Source organism: Erythrolamprus reginae, chromosome 2, assembly GCF_031021105.1.
Source record: "Erythrolamprus reginae isolate rEryReg1 chromosome 2, rEryReg1.hap1, whole genome shotgun sequence".
Classification (NCBI taxonomy): Eukaryota; Metazoa; Chordata; class Lepidosauria; order Squamata; family Dipsadidae; genus Erythrolamprus; species Erythrolamprus reginae.
In genome coordinates, this window is record NC_091951.1 from 97,606,660 (window position 1) to 97,623,414 (window position 16,755).

At 40.9% G+C, this 16,755-nt stretch overlaps 2 protein-coding genes across 4 annotated transcripts in view; both read left to right on the top strand.

Moving 5' to 3' along the window:
* Window positions 1-8,699, top strand: part of FANCD2 (FA complementation group D2) — a 63,591-nt gene extending 54,892 nt beyond the window's left edge. For all 3 annotated transcript variants that reach the window (XM_070738864.1, XM_070738866.1, XM_070738865.1), the window contains 5 exons: window positions 1,441-1,515; window positions 3,969-4,043; window positions 4,768-4,914; window positions 7,639-7,725; window positions 8,515-8,699. In XM_070738864.1, coding sequence (XP_070594965.1) covers window positions 1,441-1,515; window positions 3,969-4,043; window positions 4,768-4,914; window positions 7,639-7,725; window positions 8,515-8,583 — 453 coding nt within the window. In that variant the 3' untranslated portion in view covers window positions 8,584-8,699. The remainder of the gene's footprint in view (window positions 1-1,440; window positions 1,516-3,968; window positions 4,044-4,767; window positions 4,915-7,638; window positions 7,726-8,514) is intronic.
* A 2,332-nt stretch (window positions 8,700-11,031) lies between these two features.
* On the top strand, window positions 11,032-13,233 carry BRK1 (BRICK1 subunit of SCAR/WAVE actin nucleating complex). The gene is made up of 3 exons (XM_070735814.1): window positions 11,032-11,225; window positions 11,377-11,459; window positions 12,622-13,233. The coding sequence occupies exons 1-3, from the start codon at window positions 11,108-11,110 to the stop codon at window positions 12,646-12,648; spliced, it is 228 nt and encodes a 75-aa protein (XP_070591915.1). The 5' UTR covers window positions 11,032-11,107; the 3' UTR covers window positions 12,649-13,233.
* The last annotated feature ends 3,522 nt before the right edge of the window (window positions 13,234-16,755 follow it).

Here is a 16,755-nt window from a genome sequence, read left to right on the forward strand (position 1 = left end):
CATGACAGTGTTTAAGACTTTACTTAAGTTTCCCTTAAGGGCAAAAACAAAAGCCTTTAATATGAAATTGATTAGAGCTTTCCCAGTTTTAGACAATTGGGGTTCTAATCAACAAATTATGTTTACAGAATTGAATTTGTTTAACTTGCCATTAGCACTTTTTAGGTGTTGTGGAGAAAAGAGCTTAAGAAGAAATTGTTTAGACCAGTGTTTTTCAACCAGTGTGCCGTGGCACACTAGTGTACCGCGAGACATGGTCAGGTGTGCCGCGAAGCTCAGAGAGAAAGAAAGCAACAAAGAGAGAAAGAGCAAGAGAGAGAAAGAGCAAGAGAGAGAAGGAGAACAAGAGAGAAAGAAAGCAAGAGAGAGAAAACAAGAGAAAGAAAGAGAGAGAGCAAGAGAGAGAAAGAAAGCAAGAGAGAGAGAAAGAGAGGGAGGGAAGGAAGGAGAGAGAGAGAAAGACATGGAGGGAGGGAGGGAGAGGGAGAGCAAAAAAGAGAGGGAGGATGGAGAGAGAGAGAAAGAAAGAGGAAGGAAGGGAGAGAAAGAGAGAGGGAGAAAGAAATAGAGTGAAGGGGAGGAAGAGAGAGAGAGAGAATTTTTTTGTCCAAACTTTTTTTAGCCCCCTCCCCCCTCAATGTGCCCCAGGGTTTCGCAAATGTAAAAAATGTGCCGCGGCTCCAAAAAGGTTGAAAATCACTGGTTTAGACAATCTTTCCCCTCTTTGAGGGATGGAAAAAGAAAGAGCCAGGAGCAGGATAACACAGTGTTGTAATGCCGAACTTGTAACTCAAAATTGTAAATGTGGGCATTGGTCACAAAGTTATTTTTTCACCACTGTCATAATTGCAAACACAACAACTCTACTGTATATCATCTGATTTCACAAAGATTAAAGAACAGAAAACTGCTGACTACAGTGTGAATTTTGGGTGGGCTTTAGTAAATATCTTCTATCAGCAAAGTGAGAAGGTAAAATGATGCCCCCTTTGCTTTTGCTGCTTTGTGGACATTGAAAATCTCAAGAAGGTAGAGGAGGATATTTGCAGGTATGCGGGAGGGAGGGAAGAAGGCAAAATTCTGATTGCATAAGTGGACTTCTATTTGCATTACAAGGCTTCCATCCAAAATATCTAGTTTCTGTGTCAATCTGTGAAGGGAGTAACTAGTTGGAATGTTGAGAAAATCTGGAAGCAACAATAGGATTAAAAATTAAATTTTCCAACATTATTGGTACAACCTTGGATTTGCTGATGAAGAGTTCATTTAAATAAAGTTGATGATGATAACCAACTTAATAAGAAATTAGATCATTTAAAATTTAAGCAAGCATAGTGAGTGCTTGAATGTTGTGACTAACGAACCAAGGGTAAAGCACTGACCCTTGTTTGATAGAATGGGTCACATTTGCTGACATTTTGTGTGTTTTTGTTTACCCAGTATGGTCGTCTGTTTATTGAGACATTTTTGAAGTCTGGTATGCCTCTCTTGGACTACAGTTTTAAAAAGCACAGGGTAAGTTGTTAGGAATGGGGATGTTCCTTGATTGAGTGAGGGTGTTTTAAACTGCTCATATCTGTTCTTTTTAAGCGTGTAGTGCAGTGACGTACTGCAGAAAAATGTGGAGAAATTAGCATAAATAAATAATTATATTGAACGGTAAGAACTTTGAAACAATTTTTCTTGAAAATCTGGCAATTCTCAAAACAAGCATAGGTTGTTAAGTAATATCTTATTAAATGAGTGCTGCATCCTGTTTTTTTACTTTTACTTATTAGATCAGGGGCATCAAATCAAGGCCTGGGGGCCCGATCCAGCCTGCAGGGTGCTTAGATCTGGCCCATGGGGCAGCCGTAGAAACAGCAAAGGACTGGCCCACAGTGCCTCTGCCAGTGAAAACAGAGCTCAGGAAGGCTGCACATGGTCCTGCCGAGTTCCGTTTTTGCTGGCAGACTGTTGCAGGAGGCTGAAAATGGAGCTCGGGAGCCCTTTTTGTCTGGCAGAACTCTCGGATCACAAGTGCCCCTGACACAAGTGATGTCAAGCTGGCAACACCCATCCCAGCCACCCCAGATCAAACACAATCTTGATGCAGCTCTCAATGAAATAGAATTTGACACCCATGTATTAAATATTTCAAATTGTGTGTGTGTATTTTGGGAGAAACTGTGTATGTGTGTGCACGCACGGGCGTGCAGACACACACACACACATATATATATATACCCACCCCCACATATATATTGGAATGGGACGTTTAGCCTCCTCCACTTGGCCAAGCCTCTTCTGCCCTCCAGCCATTGGTTGCTGCCTTTTCTCCCTGGCCCTTTTGCCCAACGGGACTCAGAAGCACTTTCGCCCTGGCCTTTTGGATTCAGGGGACACTTGGCCGCTGGCCAATCAGAGGAGTTGTTACTTTTCATTCCCTTCCACTCTGCCTGCTTTTTAGGAGAAGGAGCGGGAGTTTTATATTTTAATGTAATCTCGGCCGTTTTTCTATTTCATTCCGATCGGAGTTGTCTTCCTCTCTTCCTCCTTGCTTTTCCCTCCACCCCACAAGGAACACAGAGGCACATTGAGCTCATAAAGAAGAGAAAGCTGTTGGGAATAGATCGTGGTGGGGTGGAGGAAAAAGGAAGGCAGGGACACATTGAGTGGGGGGAAAAACCTGGAACAAACAATACGTATATCCTGTTTTCCACAAAACAAGACATCCTCTGATATTAAGCCCAGTCGGGCCTTTGAGTGCATGGCAATAATTATTTTTTGGGAAACACAATGTGTATATATGGACAGCCATAGAAACTGAAATTGTAAAATAAATATGTTCTTGTAAAAGAACCAGTTTGGTCCAGTGATAAAGGCACTGGGCTAGATGGGAAAACTGAGTTCTAGTTCTGCCTTAGAAACAAAGCCAGCTCAGTGATCTTGGGTCAGTTACTCTCTCAGCCCTAAGAAAGATGCAAGGACAAACCACTTTGAAAAAGCTTGCCAAGAAAAAGGTAGGAACTAGCCCAGTCAGTTGCCAGGAGTCATAAATTGACTCAAAGGCGCTCATGCACGCGCACACACATAGAATTACAGCTCAGTTTTTAAAAAGGAAAAGATGACCAAAAGTTCACCTTAACTCTTGAATTCATTGCTGGTTTGCCACTGCTATTTTGTAACAAGGATGTTTAATGAAGCTTTCTTTCCATTCTTCTTTCTTCTTTTTTTTTGCCATAAAATATTTTTAATTATTGTAAACTGCCCAGAGTTGTTGGGAACAGATGGCACATAAATTTAATAAATTATTATGTTCCCAACATGCATTTCACACATGTGAAATCATAATGTGCCAGTTCTTTAGCTGGTGTTAGCCTTCATTCGTATCAAGTTCTTCCTAAAAACCTAAGATGCCATAATGTATCAGCATAGTATATGTGTGGAATGCACAAAGTGTGGTCATTTGTAACTGACAGATTGAAATTTTGTCAATGCACGATTAACAAAGTGTCACCGAAGGATTTTTAACATGCCATCTGTGTGCCAATAACCATTGGAATCACCATGGCAGGTTTATGCTATAATCTTTCAACATCAGTTTTTAGATCTTGATATTTTGACCTCCATTTTTTTTACTTCCATTCTACTATCCTCTGGTATTGCCACATAAGTTATTATTATTATTGGTAATATTTTTTCCTTACTTTGTGATCCAGTTTAATTGCTGGAGGTCTCGTGAAAGTACTAGGCAAACCCTTATTAATTTAATGACTTGCCTGCCTTTAGTGTCATGTAAATTGTGTAGTGGTTCTCAATGGCTTAAATATTTAGTGGATATGCTAGTTTAAACATAAAGTATGATTTTCAAAACTCAATAACTGAAATCTCAAATCATCCTCAGTCTGCCACAAATATACCTCTGTACAAAACAAGATTTTAAATAGGTAGCCATTTTACACAAATGCAAATTCTTTGGGTTGCAGGAGGATGTGCAAAGTTTGTTGAAAACCTTGCAAATGAGCACCAGACAACTTCATCATATTTGTGGCCACTCTAAGGTAAAGAATACTATGACTACAGTGCTAGTGAACTCTTGTTATTTTATTGTCTCTATTTCTACCAAGTTACCACACTCTTAGTATTTTATTCATCTTTTGTAATGGAGCAGTGAAAAACTATTGTTTGGAAATGCGCAGTTTATTTATTTTTATTTATTTATTTATTCATTTTTTATGCCGCCCTTCTCCTTAGACTCAGGGCGGCTTACAACATGTTAGCAATAGCACTTTTTAACAGAGCCAGCATATTGCCCCCACAATCCGGGTCCTCATTTTACCCACCTCGGAAGGATGGAAGGCTGAGTCAACCTTGAGCCGGTGATGAGATTTGAACCGTTGACCTGCAGATCTACTGTCAGCTTCAGTGGCTTGCAGTACAGCACTCTACCTGCTGCGCCATCCCGGTTCATAATCCCATCTCCAGTCATGTATAACAATAAGAATAAGGGTAATATTGCTTAGACTAATATGCACTAAAACTAGTTTATCTACACCTTAATATTGCTGGTTCTGCTGTTATAAGTACTTTATTATAATATAAATATTGTGATTTTTTTTTTACATTCTTTAATTAGCAATAGGGAAAGCATTCCTCCAAGAAAAATGCAAAGGGCACTAAAGAGACATACTTAGTACATTCATAAAATACAATATTGATTTGTGCAATAAAGAATAGGAAGAATATGAACAGTTCTTTCTTGGTTTTCATATTTTAAACATGTAGATTCATCAAGACACAGGTCTCACCAGTCATGTACCTCTCCTAAAGAAGTCCCTCGAGCTATTTGTTTATCGAGTGAAAGCAATGCTGGCTCTCAATCATTGTCAGGAGGCTTTTTGGGTGGGCATCCTCAAAAATAGGGACTTGCAGGTAAGTGTATGTGTCTCATGAATGGCTCATTAATTCAGTTTTACCCATGTTCATTGGCCATTATTATTTAGAAAACCTTGAATATTAATTATCGAATCTGATGCATATGATTTGGAATTAAGCTTCAGAGAATCATTGAAATGTATAAAATATTGTTGCTTATAACAGATGACATTAAAATGAATGTACTGAATAAGCTTTAGTATATAGAAGAATTGCCAAACAAAATAGTTTTAAAAAATGACGAATCACTATACAAAAATATAATTGTTACATTGACCTGGGGTCTCCATAGAAGGGACAGCAGATATCGTTCCATCTTCTTCTCTGGCTTGTTTGTTCAGTAAATAGTGGCTCATGCGCTACAAATTGAATAATTGATCATATTTTCATAGGGATGACGTGAAATTACTTCTGTCTTCCAGTAAAAATATTTTTCAGAAAAGAATCCATTGAAAGAGCAAATTCAAGAGAGAAGCTTTATTGAGGGTTGTGGAATTACACAAATTATAACTATTGATCTTAATGATAGACAGGTACCATTAATAGAATATGCAGTGTTCTCTCGATTTTCGCAGGTCCGAACTTCACAAAAAGTCTATACCATGGTTTTTCAAAAAATATTATTTTAAAAATCGTGGATTTTTTGCACACCAAGAGTTTTCTGGGGCTGCCTGGTGTATAATACTGTGCGTTCTAACTCTCCTCCTCCCCCTCTCCACCTCAGCCGTCCTGCTTCTTTAAATAAAAGTTCTGTTTCTGCCCCAGCCTTCCCATCCCACTCCTTTAATTCTCGGAGCGTTGGTACACTCCAATTGAAGGCAAGCCTTACTGCCGCCCAGCAAAGCCTCCTGCTTGCCACCCCATTGCCCCGTGGGCTCTGTGGGTAAGTAAAACCAGGAATGGAGGAGGGAGGGGGAGTAAGGAAGGAAAGAAAGGGAGCATCTCTACTTCGCGGAAATTTGACTTTCGCAGGCGGTCTTGGAACGTATCCCCTGCGAAAGTCAAGGGCACACTGTAGTTCAAATATTATTCACTAAAATATTTTCAACTGAGCTTTCCAATATCAGAATTGAACTTTTGGAGTCAGTAGAAATATTATGGGCACTTTCACAAAATGCCTGTGATGATAAGTGTAGCCAATCACAAATCTCCCACCTTTTTACCTCTCAGTATCCTCTCTGTGTCATCTTACTCTTCTCTTTTTTTTTTCTTGGCAGGTGGGCACACTTTGCCACCATTTCATTTTTTGAAAATATGCCTATGGTCTTGGTATCTACTGAAATAACAGAGTCTCCTGCCCAATAGGTCTATTTGGTCCATTACATAATGCAAATGGGAGAAAGAAGCAGAGATGTTGTACAATGAGTTTACATAGGGAGGACAGCTTTGATTCATACAGGTGGTCTTCGACTTAGAACAGTTCACTTAGTGACTGTTCAAAGTTACAACACCCTGAAAAAGTGACATGACCATTTTTCACACTTACAATTTGCAGCATTCCCATGGTCACATGATAAAAACCTAAATGCTTGGCAATATAAACTGATGTTTATAACGGTTGTAGTGTTTCAGGGGTCACGTGATCAACTTTTGCAACCTTCTGACAAAGAGTCACTGCAAGCAAGAGGGTGGCTTTATAAATCTTCTAAATAAATAAATAAAAGTCAATGGGGAATCCAGATTCACTTAACAACTATGTGACTAACTTAACAACTGGAGAGATTTCCCTGCTGTTTCCCTGTCTAGTATTCCATTCTTCTTTTAGTGATTTTCAAGATCAGGATTGCCTGACCATAACCAGAGGAAATAGTCATGGGAATGGATTTTCCTTCTCCGCCATTGAGGCCTTGTCTGATAGAGATGTTGAGCAATTACCTTCTCTGCATTGTAGTTCATATCTTGAAACTTCACAGATATAAAAGCCATTGGCATAAAAACAAATTATAAAATAGCTTCAGCTTATCAGTGAACTAACATATTGATAAATTTCTATGAACAAACTTCCAAATCTCTGCTAGCAAAATGTCAGCCCATATTCATTGTCTCCTTTAATATGCCTTGGGATTCATTTTACCAATACAGTGTTCCCTCGATTTTTGTGGGTTCGAACTTCGCGGATAGCCTATATCACGGTTTTTCAAAAAATATTAATTAAAAAATACATTGCGGGTTTTTTTCTATACTACGGTTTTTCCAGCCCGATGACGTCATACATCATCGCCAAACTAATAATTTTTGCAAATAAATAACAAAAAAATTAATTATTGTTAATAAATAATTATGTTTATAAATATCAGGATCACTGTGTCTTATTCAATGGTGAGTACCAGTAATAATGGTGAGTAAATGGTTGTTAAGGGAATGGGAAATGGTAATTTAGGGGTTTAAAGTATTAAGGGAAGGCTTGTGATACTGTCCATAGCCAAAAATTGTGTATTTACTTCCGCATCTCTACTTCGCGGAAATTCGACTTTCGCGGGCGGTTTCAGAACGCATCCCCCGAGAAAATCGAGGGAACACTGTATAAAGCATAACCCCCCAATATGCTACTGCAATTACTTGATTATCAATTATTGTATTTCCCTTGAGTTGCACATTATGGAATGTATTTTGATTCATTCAGACTGAAAGGCAGGGCAGCCTATAAAGCCCTATTCACATTGTTACAGAGATTCCAGTATTCTTTTCAGAACGACATCATAATTGTTTAATCTGATCTAGGGAGAAGAGATCCTTTCACAAGCATCACAAGTAACCGAAGCAGAAGAGACAGAGACGCCCACACACTCTCGAACGGATCCTGGAGAGGTAGGTATTCATCTAGAGGCAGATTGCTTGCTTATGGCAAATTATTTTCCCCCAAAGAGATGCTAGCTCTAGAGGGAGTAGGCAATATAAGGAAAATAGTTATACAAGGATATGTTAGTTATTACGAATTATTCCTTTCTTAAATTTATGAAAAATGGCAGCAATGTTTTAAAAAGTAACAAACATGAAAGTGCAATTGAATTCCAGCTCTCTCCTCCGCTTTAGTTAGGTTACTACTGCTAAATATACTTTATGTCATAATTGTTAATCTATAAAAACACAGAACCACTAAAAATCTGACCATTGACATTTTAGCAACATTTTTTTCTGAGTTATACATTTACAATTTACACTTCTTATTCAAACAGATATTGACATGTTTTATTCTGTGACATTTCATAAAGCAGTGCTGAGCAATCAAATGAATAATGATTTTGAAAGGATTACTCAATTTTCCCCCTTCCGAAGATGGGAAAAGAAGGGCTAATTCATCTTTTCTTTCATTTATAGAAATAAGACTAATCCTAATAATATGGCTGCAAATTGCAATTCTAATTCTAAGTTATGGTGCAAACATGTTTATTTTATTGCTTAGAGATTTCTCTTAAATCAATTCTAATTTTAAAATATGAGTAAAATACCCAGTTCATTGAAATGTAAAAAATTAAAATTAATAGAAATGTAAATAATTAAGATTAAAAATGCTATCTAGTCTGTTTGTCTAGGAATGGAGAATTTTTGTTTTGTGTTCTCCAGTTGTTTAAATATTTGGCATTTTCCCCTCCTCAGGAAAAGGAAGATTCAGAGACGGAAGATATAGTGGATTCCAATGATAGTGATGAAGACAGCTCTGATTAGAATATGCTATAATTCTGGGTGAAACTTTCTGGCTTAGATTATTGGAATTTATATCTATAACCTAAAAAATTTATAATTTGTATCCAGAAAATATTAAAATAAACTGGATGAGCCAAGGGCATGTTGTAAGGAATATTCTTCTGGGTTTGGTTCTAAGTGGAGAAGAAGACACCTAAAGCATAGTGACTGCTTGGAAAGATGGTTTAATGGAGGACAGCAGAACCACATGGTCTGAGGACTGGGAAAAGGGAGATCACATGCCTCCAGAATGTTGAAGGAGAGAAAAAAGAGAAAGAGATGCTGAGTTCCTTGTTTTGGGCCCCACCCCAAGGCCACCTGCTCCTGTGCAAGAAATGCACTCTGATTGGCTGTCAGACTCCCATGGGGCCACAAAGGGGCAACTCTGTAGGCTGTGTTTTTGAGTTCAAGTTCAGTTGAACCTTGCTGGGTAATGCTGTAATGAAGGGCTTTGGGCAATTCCTAATATGGTTGTTTGAAGAAGATAGATCTTTGTTATGTAAAATACATTGCTCCAGGCTATTAACAAAGTGGGGGGGGGGGGTGTTAGTGAGCTGGCCTATTCCTTGATGGCACATTGACAAAGGTGGGGGGCTACTAGGAGTGAGGGTTTTTTCTGCCTAAAAGCTGTTTCCAGGGATATTCTATATAATCTGCCTTTTTAATATTTGCTAGGATATTTCATTTTTCTAGGAGGGAGTTGGGTGCTAACTTCCTACAGTCAGGCGGTATTATTTATTTGCCTTTTAAAAATCAACTCTATTACTTTGAAAATGAATATATTTAGCCCTTTTTTCTCACCCCCGTGCATGTTTTTGCATCTCCATACCATTTCCGATAAGCAAAAAATTACAAGTTTTACTTGAACTTAACTTTCTTGGGAAAAGCTTACCAATAGCTTTCCTGCATTTAACAGTTGTGTCAAGAAATAATTCTAGTCATTTAATAATTCACCTAGTTGGATATAAAATGGAAGATACAATTAAATTGACATTTGTTATCAAATGTCTCAGGGGAAAGACAGGCATTTTTTTTATTTAAAGTTTTTTATTTATAGTAAAGTTAAAAATAAGGTATACATACAATAACACAACATAATACAAACTAATAGAAAATACAAGGAAAAGTACTTGATAGACTATCCAGTTTACCTATACTGTATACAATAATCATTCCTTTTTTCTTATTAATTTTTTCCAATATCCATCTACATTTGAATTAGTTTTTGAACCTACCCATCATATTCACTAACATCTAATCTTGGTTCTCCTTTTTTCTATCCTGTTATATAATTTATTCCATGCTTCTAAATAATCTATATGTGATTTGTCCTTCAACTCGTGTCAGTTTGTCCATCTCTGCACATGATAGAATTTTGAATAAAATTTCTTCCTCTGTGGCGTGGGAACATCTTTACTTTTCCATTTTTGAGCATGTGCTATTCTTGCTGCAGTTAAGATATGTAACATTAAATATACTTTTTTTTCATATTTAGCAATGTTTCTTCCTAGCAGGAAAAGATCAGGTTTCAAATTAAATTTCATCTCTAAAATTTCTTCCAACCATTGTCTTATTTTCCCCCGTAATCACTCGCTTTGTGGCATTCCCACCACATATAATGTCCCAAAAGGAAAGACAGGCATTTATATTTGTAATCCCAACAGAGTATAAAAAGAATTGGGGACTATAACATTAAAATAGTGATGGGTTTATATAATCTTATGTTAAAATATATTTTTTAATAAAAGCAAAAGATTTTCATTCATGTTTTTTAATCACACATGAAGCATAGTGAAATTTAGTGGTTCCTACAGCCTCCAATTTCGTTTCTTGAATCAATATATTGCTACAAAGAAACTTCTCTTTTTACATCCATTTGAAGATTTTTGTCTTGAGAGATGGAACAGGCTCAGATTTAGTTAGTATGAAATAGACTGACCCAGTTGATCTTACTGGGCTACCTTGGAAATAAGATGCTTTGCTCTCCCAGGGAAAATCGAAATAACTAACGCGGAGAATAGAAAGATCTCGTGGTCTCCTGTCTTTTTGCAGCTCAAATCAGTTGCTCTCAAGGTTAGGATTAGGGTTCCATCCCGGAAGCCGAAGATTTGTTAAAGGTTACATCGGGTAGGCAAAGTTTGCACTTCTATGAACTTGTGGACTTCAACTCCCAGAATTCCTGAGCCAATCATGCCAGCTCAGGAATTCGGGGAGTTGAAGTACTCATGTCATAAAAATTTCACAAAAATAAAGGACAAATTCAGAACGAACGAAGGAACCAGAGAGACTACAGTAGTCGCGCTGTTTATATCAGCGTGGCAAGCTACTTCCGGGTTTACGCTTCTCCGGTACCTCATTGAAGCCAGTAGTGGGGCGGAAGTAGGAGCCGAGCTGCGCATGCTCCAGAGTGGCAAAGAAAGGGGGGCAGCCCCGGGGCGCGTCGTGCGCGCGCAAGCGTCCTCGCTCAATCGGTGGGGAAGCGGAGGTGCTGCCAGCTGACTCGGCCATGTCGATCCAGGAAGACCCGGTCCAGCGCGAGATTCACCAGGACTGGGCGAATCGCGAGTACATCGAACTGATCACCAGCTCCATTAAGAAGATCGCGGACTTCCTCAATTCCTTCGGTAGGTGCGGGGGGGGCCCGTCCCTCCCTTCTTTCCCCCGGCGGAAGAGGAGGCGGAGGACCCGTAGACGGGGCTGCTGGGCGGAGCGGGCGGGTGGAGCGGGCGGGCGGGCCCCTGGCCGGCATTAACGGCGCTCTCCTCGCCCTCCCAGACATGTCCTGCCGGTCCCGCCTGGCCACGCTCAATGAGAAGTTGACGGCGCTGGAGAGACGGATCGAATACATCGAGGCCCGGGTGAGGCATCTCCCTTGCGCGTCAGCAGAAGCCGCCGGGAGAGCTCGGTTGGCGAACGATTCTTCTCGCGGGGCCCCACAATAGCAATTTAGACTTATATACCGCTTCACGGTGCTTTGCAGCAGTGTTTCCCAACCTTGGCAACTTGAAGATATTTGGACTTCAACTCCCAGAATTCCCCAGCCAGCGAATGCTGGCTGGGGAATTCTGGGAGTTGAAGTCCAAATATCTTCAAGTTGCCAAGGTTGGGAAACACTGCTTTACAGCCCTCTCTAAGCGATTTTACTGAGAGTCGGCCTATTGTCCCCAACAATATGGGTCCTCATTTCCCCGACCTCGGAAGGATGGAAGGCTGAACCAACTTTGAGCCTGGGGGGATCCGATCTGCCAAACTGCTGGCAGCCTGTGATAAGCAGAAGTAGCCTGCAGTACTGCACTCTAACCACTGCACCACCGCAGCTCCTCAGCCATAGTCTCCTGGCCCCGGCTCCCTCGTTTGGCAGCAGGGAGGGGTTTGAAGTTGCCCGGTCAGTGGCTGCACCAGCTGGTTGGGCAGAATCGCCTCCCAGGGTGACTTGCCTCTGAGTGGGTTAGAAGGTTTTGTCTCTTGGGAGAGGGGATCTTTTCAACTCAGTGACAAGTCTGTTTCTTTTAATTAAGTGAGGTAAATTGACTTTCCTGTGTTTGATAATTCCCTGGATGACTATATAGTCAAAAGGGTTTGATGGATGCAACTTTTTTGTTTATGGGTGAGTTTTATATTTCACCTTTTCTTAGGAGCTCCAGATGTAAATAATGCTTCCTCCCATTTTCTCCCATAACAGGCTACACTGAAAGACAGTGGCCTAAAGTCATTTGATGGCTGAGCTTTGTAGGGTAAGCTTGACCATGAATCAGAAAGGCGCCATTCCCAGCACACTTTTGGTTTTGAATTAGGAAAAAAGTCTTCTTTTGAAAGGCCAAATGCCATTCTAAACGGGCTTGAAACCATTGCCTGAATTAGTTCTTATACAGTACCCAAGCAATTAAAGTCATGTTCGCTTCCAAGCTTTGTTCATGTTTCTTAAAATACAAACTTCTTGCTTCCCAATGGAGACATAAGGTCTCATCTGCTTCCCCAGATATATTCCAATGTAAGCAAACCTTTTTTTTCTCTTAACAGGTAACAAAGGGTGAAACATTGACATAGTGCGAAGCTGGCAAGAAATTAACATAGGGGGGAAAAGTGCAGCTGTTTAGAAAGCTGATGATCAGACTTCGGGTTTCTTCATTACTTAACATGGATGGGAGTTAACTCATATTTGCCCCTTGGGAAGCTGCCTCCTCCTTTTGGAGACTTTGTGTGGGTGATTCCAGCTGAAACGGCTAAATTGTACAAGAGCATGTTTAATTATGTGGTTTTTATACAAGCAGATTCACACAGTTCTTGTCCTATTGTGTCCCATGTACACACAGAACTCTGGCTTCGCAGCAATTAAATATTGATGGAACACAGTCTTAATTTCTGGGAACACTGATTATTACTATGAGTTATTTTTGAGAATCAGGATGTTAGGGCTATGCATGGTGTGTGGCTCTTATGGCTCGCTATTGCTGCTCCAAGATATCAAGTAATCTATTTGGATAAATGTGCAGTATGTGTAGGGTGGGGTGGGCTAAGGGAGATCATGTGCCAAGGGAGGGGTGACTCAGTTTTCTAAGTATTTTGTATTCTTTAATGTAATTTGAGATGTTTTTTCCATTTGTGTTCAACAATAAAATCACTTCTGCTTAACGCATCTGAACATTTTTTAGTTAATCTAAGAATACGCATGCACTTGGTACTGTCATAGAGTACTACTTAACCCTTATATCAAATTTGTCACATCCACATTTTATGATCGTTTTATATTATGGTGCTGTAGCATCTTGGAATGTTTTTGGTTCCTGTGCTGCCCTGTTTCTCCTTCACCCACCCCCAGCAAGAGTTCTACAGGTGCTTATTCAAGCATCTCCACCCCCACCCACCCCGCAAAACCTCAGGTCCTCCAACAGCATCTCTTTTGCACAGGATCCAGATTCCAAGCTCAGTGCAGCAAGAGTCACTGGGTAATGGAGTCCAATGGGCACACACAGAGGCCAGGAAAGCATTCCAGGAGTTAAATAGGCCAGGATAGGCCTATATCAGTCCAGGAGTTAAATAGGCCAGCACACAGATTACTGGTTGCTAGATGCTGTTTCTTAAATTGGGGACCAGGAAGTGGCAGCTAAGATTGTTGCTCTTGTTCCCTGCCTAAGCAGCTTGACTCTGGCTTGGCTGACAGTGGAATGCCTGAGCTATTGATCCTAGGGCAGGGGTAGGCAAAGTTGGCTCTTCTATGACTTGTGGACTTCAACTCCCAGAATTCCTGAACCAATCATGCTAGCTCAGGGATTATGGGAGATGAAGTCCACATGTCATAGAAAAGTCAACTTTGCCTACTCCATCCTAGGGGATTTTAATTTGCCTTCACTGGACATGGCGTCAGAGGTAGCTTGGAAGTTCCTAGCTACTAAGGCAGCCATGGGCCTGTCCCAAATGGTATAGAGGTCAACTCATAATAGTGGTAATGCATCTGATTGTGTTTTTCTATCGGGTCAATGACAGAGTGTTCTGGATTTGAAGAAGATAAAGATTTCTCCCTTATTGTGGTCAGATATTCACAGGGGAGCCCTCCAGTTCTCTGGTGCCAACCCTTCCTCAGGCAAGCTATTAGAGCAGCCAGGCCTGGTGATGAACCTGATTGGATTCCAGAGGGAGTTTGGGGTTATTCCAGAAAATCTGTTTCTTGATCCAACTGAAGCCTTTGTGGCTACATGGAACAGCAAAGTAGCAGCGGCTTTAGATTGGATTGTGCATGAGTGGCCTTTCCTTATCCAGGGTTCCCAATGCTCCCTGTGGTACATGATGGACTTAAGAAAACTTAAAGCAAGCTAAGATTCCATATGTCTGTCCATTACCCTAGGGGGGGAATTCTTGACCTCTCAGAGAGGGTCTGCAACTTGGGCGTCCTTCTGGATCCACAGCTAATATTAGAGCACCATCTTTCGGTTGTGGCGAGGAGGGCGTTTGCCCAGGTTCACCTGGTGCACCAGTTGCGGCCCTATTTGGACAGTGCTCACAGTCACTCATGCCCTCATCACCTCAAGGTTCGACTACTGCAACGCTCTCTACATGGGGCTACCTCTGAACAGTGTTTGGAAACTTCAGATCATGCAGAATGCGGCCACAAGAGCAATCATGGGCTTTCCCAGATATGCCCATGTCTCGTCAATGCTCCACGGCCTGCACTGGCTGTGGATCAGTTTCCGGTCACAATTCAAAGTGTTGGTTATGACCTATAAAGCCCTACATGGCATTGGACCAGAATACTTCCAGGACTGCCTTCTGCCACACAAATCCCAGTGACTGATTAGGCCTTCTCCGGGTCCTGTCGACAAAACAATGTCGTCTGGTGGAACCCAGGGAAAGAGCCTTCTCTGTGGCGGCCCTGGCCCTCTGGAATCAACTCCCCCTGGAGATTAGGACTGGCCCCATCCTCCTTGCCTTTCGCAAACTCCTGAAAACACATCTATGTTGCCAGGCATGGGGAAATTGACATACCCCTAGCCGTTATGATTTATGTATGGTTTGTCTGGATTGTATGGTTGCTTTATAAGGGTTTTTTTTTAATTGGATTTGTAGATGTATTGCTTGTTGTGAGCCGCTCCAAGTCCTCGGAGAGGGGCAGCATACAAATCTAATAATAATAATAATGATGATAATAATAATAATAATTATTATTATTATTATTATTATTAAGATACTCGAGTGGCAAAAAATAAAAATGAAGACCAGACATGAACTCTTGGGGCCTAACTTGTGGCAGTAAGAGCAGAGAAATGTATCTATTTCTTCATCCTCATTGCCTCTGCCAACAGTCACCGAGTGTTCCTCTTTCAGGTGACTTGGTCCCTCCTTGAAAGGAGCAATACAAAGTTCACATAGCAGGCATTCAAACTGGTGGCCCGCAGGCCGGGTGCGTCATGTACAGGCCATGCCCACCTCAGTTCTGCGAAGGGTAAAAACATCACAATAGGTCACATGACGGCAACATGACTCCGTGAATTTGACCCTGGTGGCATAAAGAGTCTCTGTGAAGAATATCCTGCACATTTGATGATCAAAGTAGGTGACATTCGCTCTATGTTGGATTCCAGATTCTTTCAAGCAGAATCTGTAGAGGTGGTGGGCTTACATCTTGCAAGGGGAGCCAGGGGAAATGGACAAGGCCTCTCAGCTGCTAGTTTGGTCACTTGTATAATGGATCCATGCCCTTCTTGTCTTGATTTATTAAAGCTGCATGGGAGGGGAGACGGGATGGTGCCTGGCTGGTAATTTTACGCCTCCTTGAATGAGGGAGTGGTGCTACCAATTCTTAAAAGAGGCAGTGGGGCACCCCCTCCTCAAAGGACCATTGTGTGATCCAACCAAGTTTGACAGTTTCACCCATTCAGCTGGGAGTCTGATGGCTCCAATGTCAGCGTCCCAATGACATCCGAGAAATAAATCAGAGTCCCAACCTTGGCCTTCTTCCAAGTTCCAATTTATTAACAGAGCCATGTGGGAATATGACCTGCGGTCAAACCAATACTAAATTCCCATACAGTTCTCCACCCAGGTTAAGGTTCATCCTTCATCCCCACACCCAGATGTTCATCACGTGCACCACTCCAGTTCTCTGAATGGTCATGGATTCATGGTCTTCCCCTTGACTTCCACTGGTGCAGAACAAAGGATGACCTTGAATCTTCTGGAAGGAATTTGTTGTGGCTGGTATCTTTCCGTTTCGTGCAACCACCCTTCCCAATTCCCACAGTACTAGTCTAATTGTGCAGTCTCTAACTCAAAACGATGGCTTCGGCCTAATATCCAAAAGATCACAGGAACAATATCAGAGCTTTATGTCCAGAAGAATACTGCACAGAACCCTCAAATTCCCAAGCCACAGAGGACCCCAAATTGAGGAAGACACAAACCACTTATAAAGTAAGAATGATTATATGTATGCACAAGTATGATTAAGTTTCTTAATGAATGTACTGTACAAGATAAAATTATTCAAAAGGCCTGCAAGCTGAAGAAAATAAACTGAGGATCTTGGTTGGGTTTTTTTTTTTTCAAACATGAGATTACAAAAAAGAGCTGAGTTGAAGTTTCTAAACAAAACTGTTGATAAAAATGGGAATTAGTTTAAAATGCGTATTTCCATTCAAACTTTCAATTTTGAAACCACAA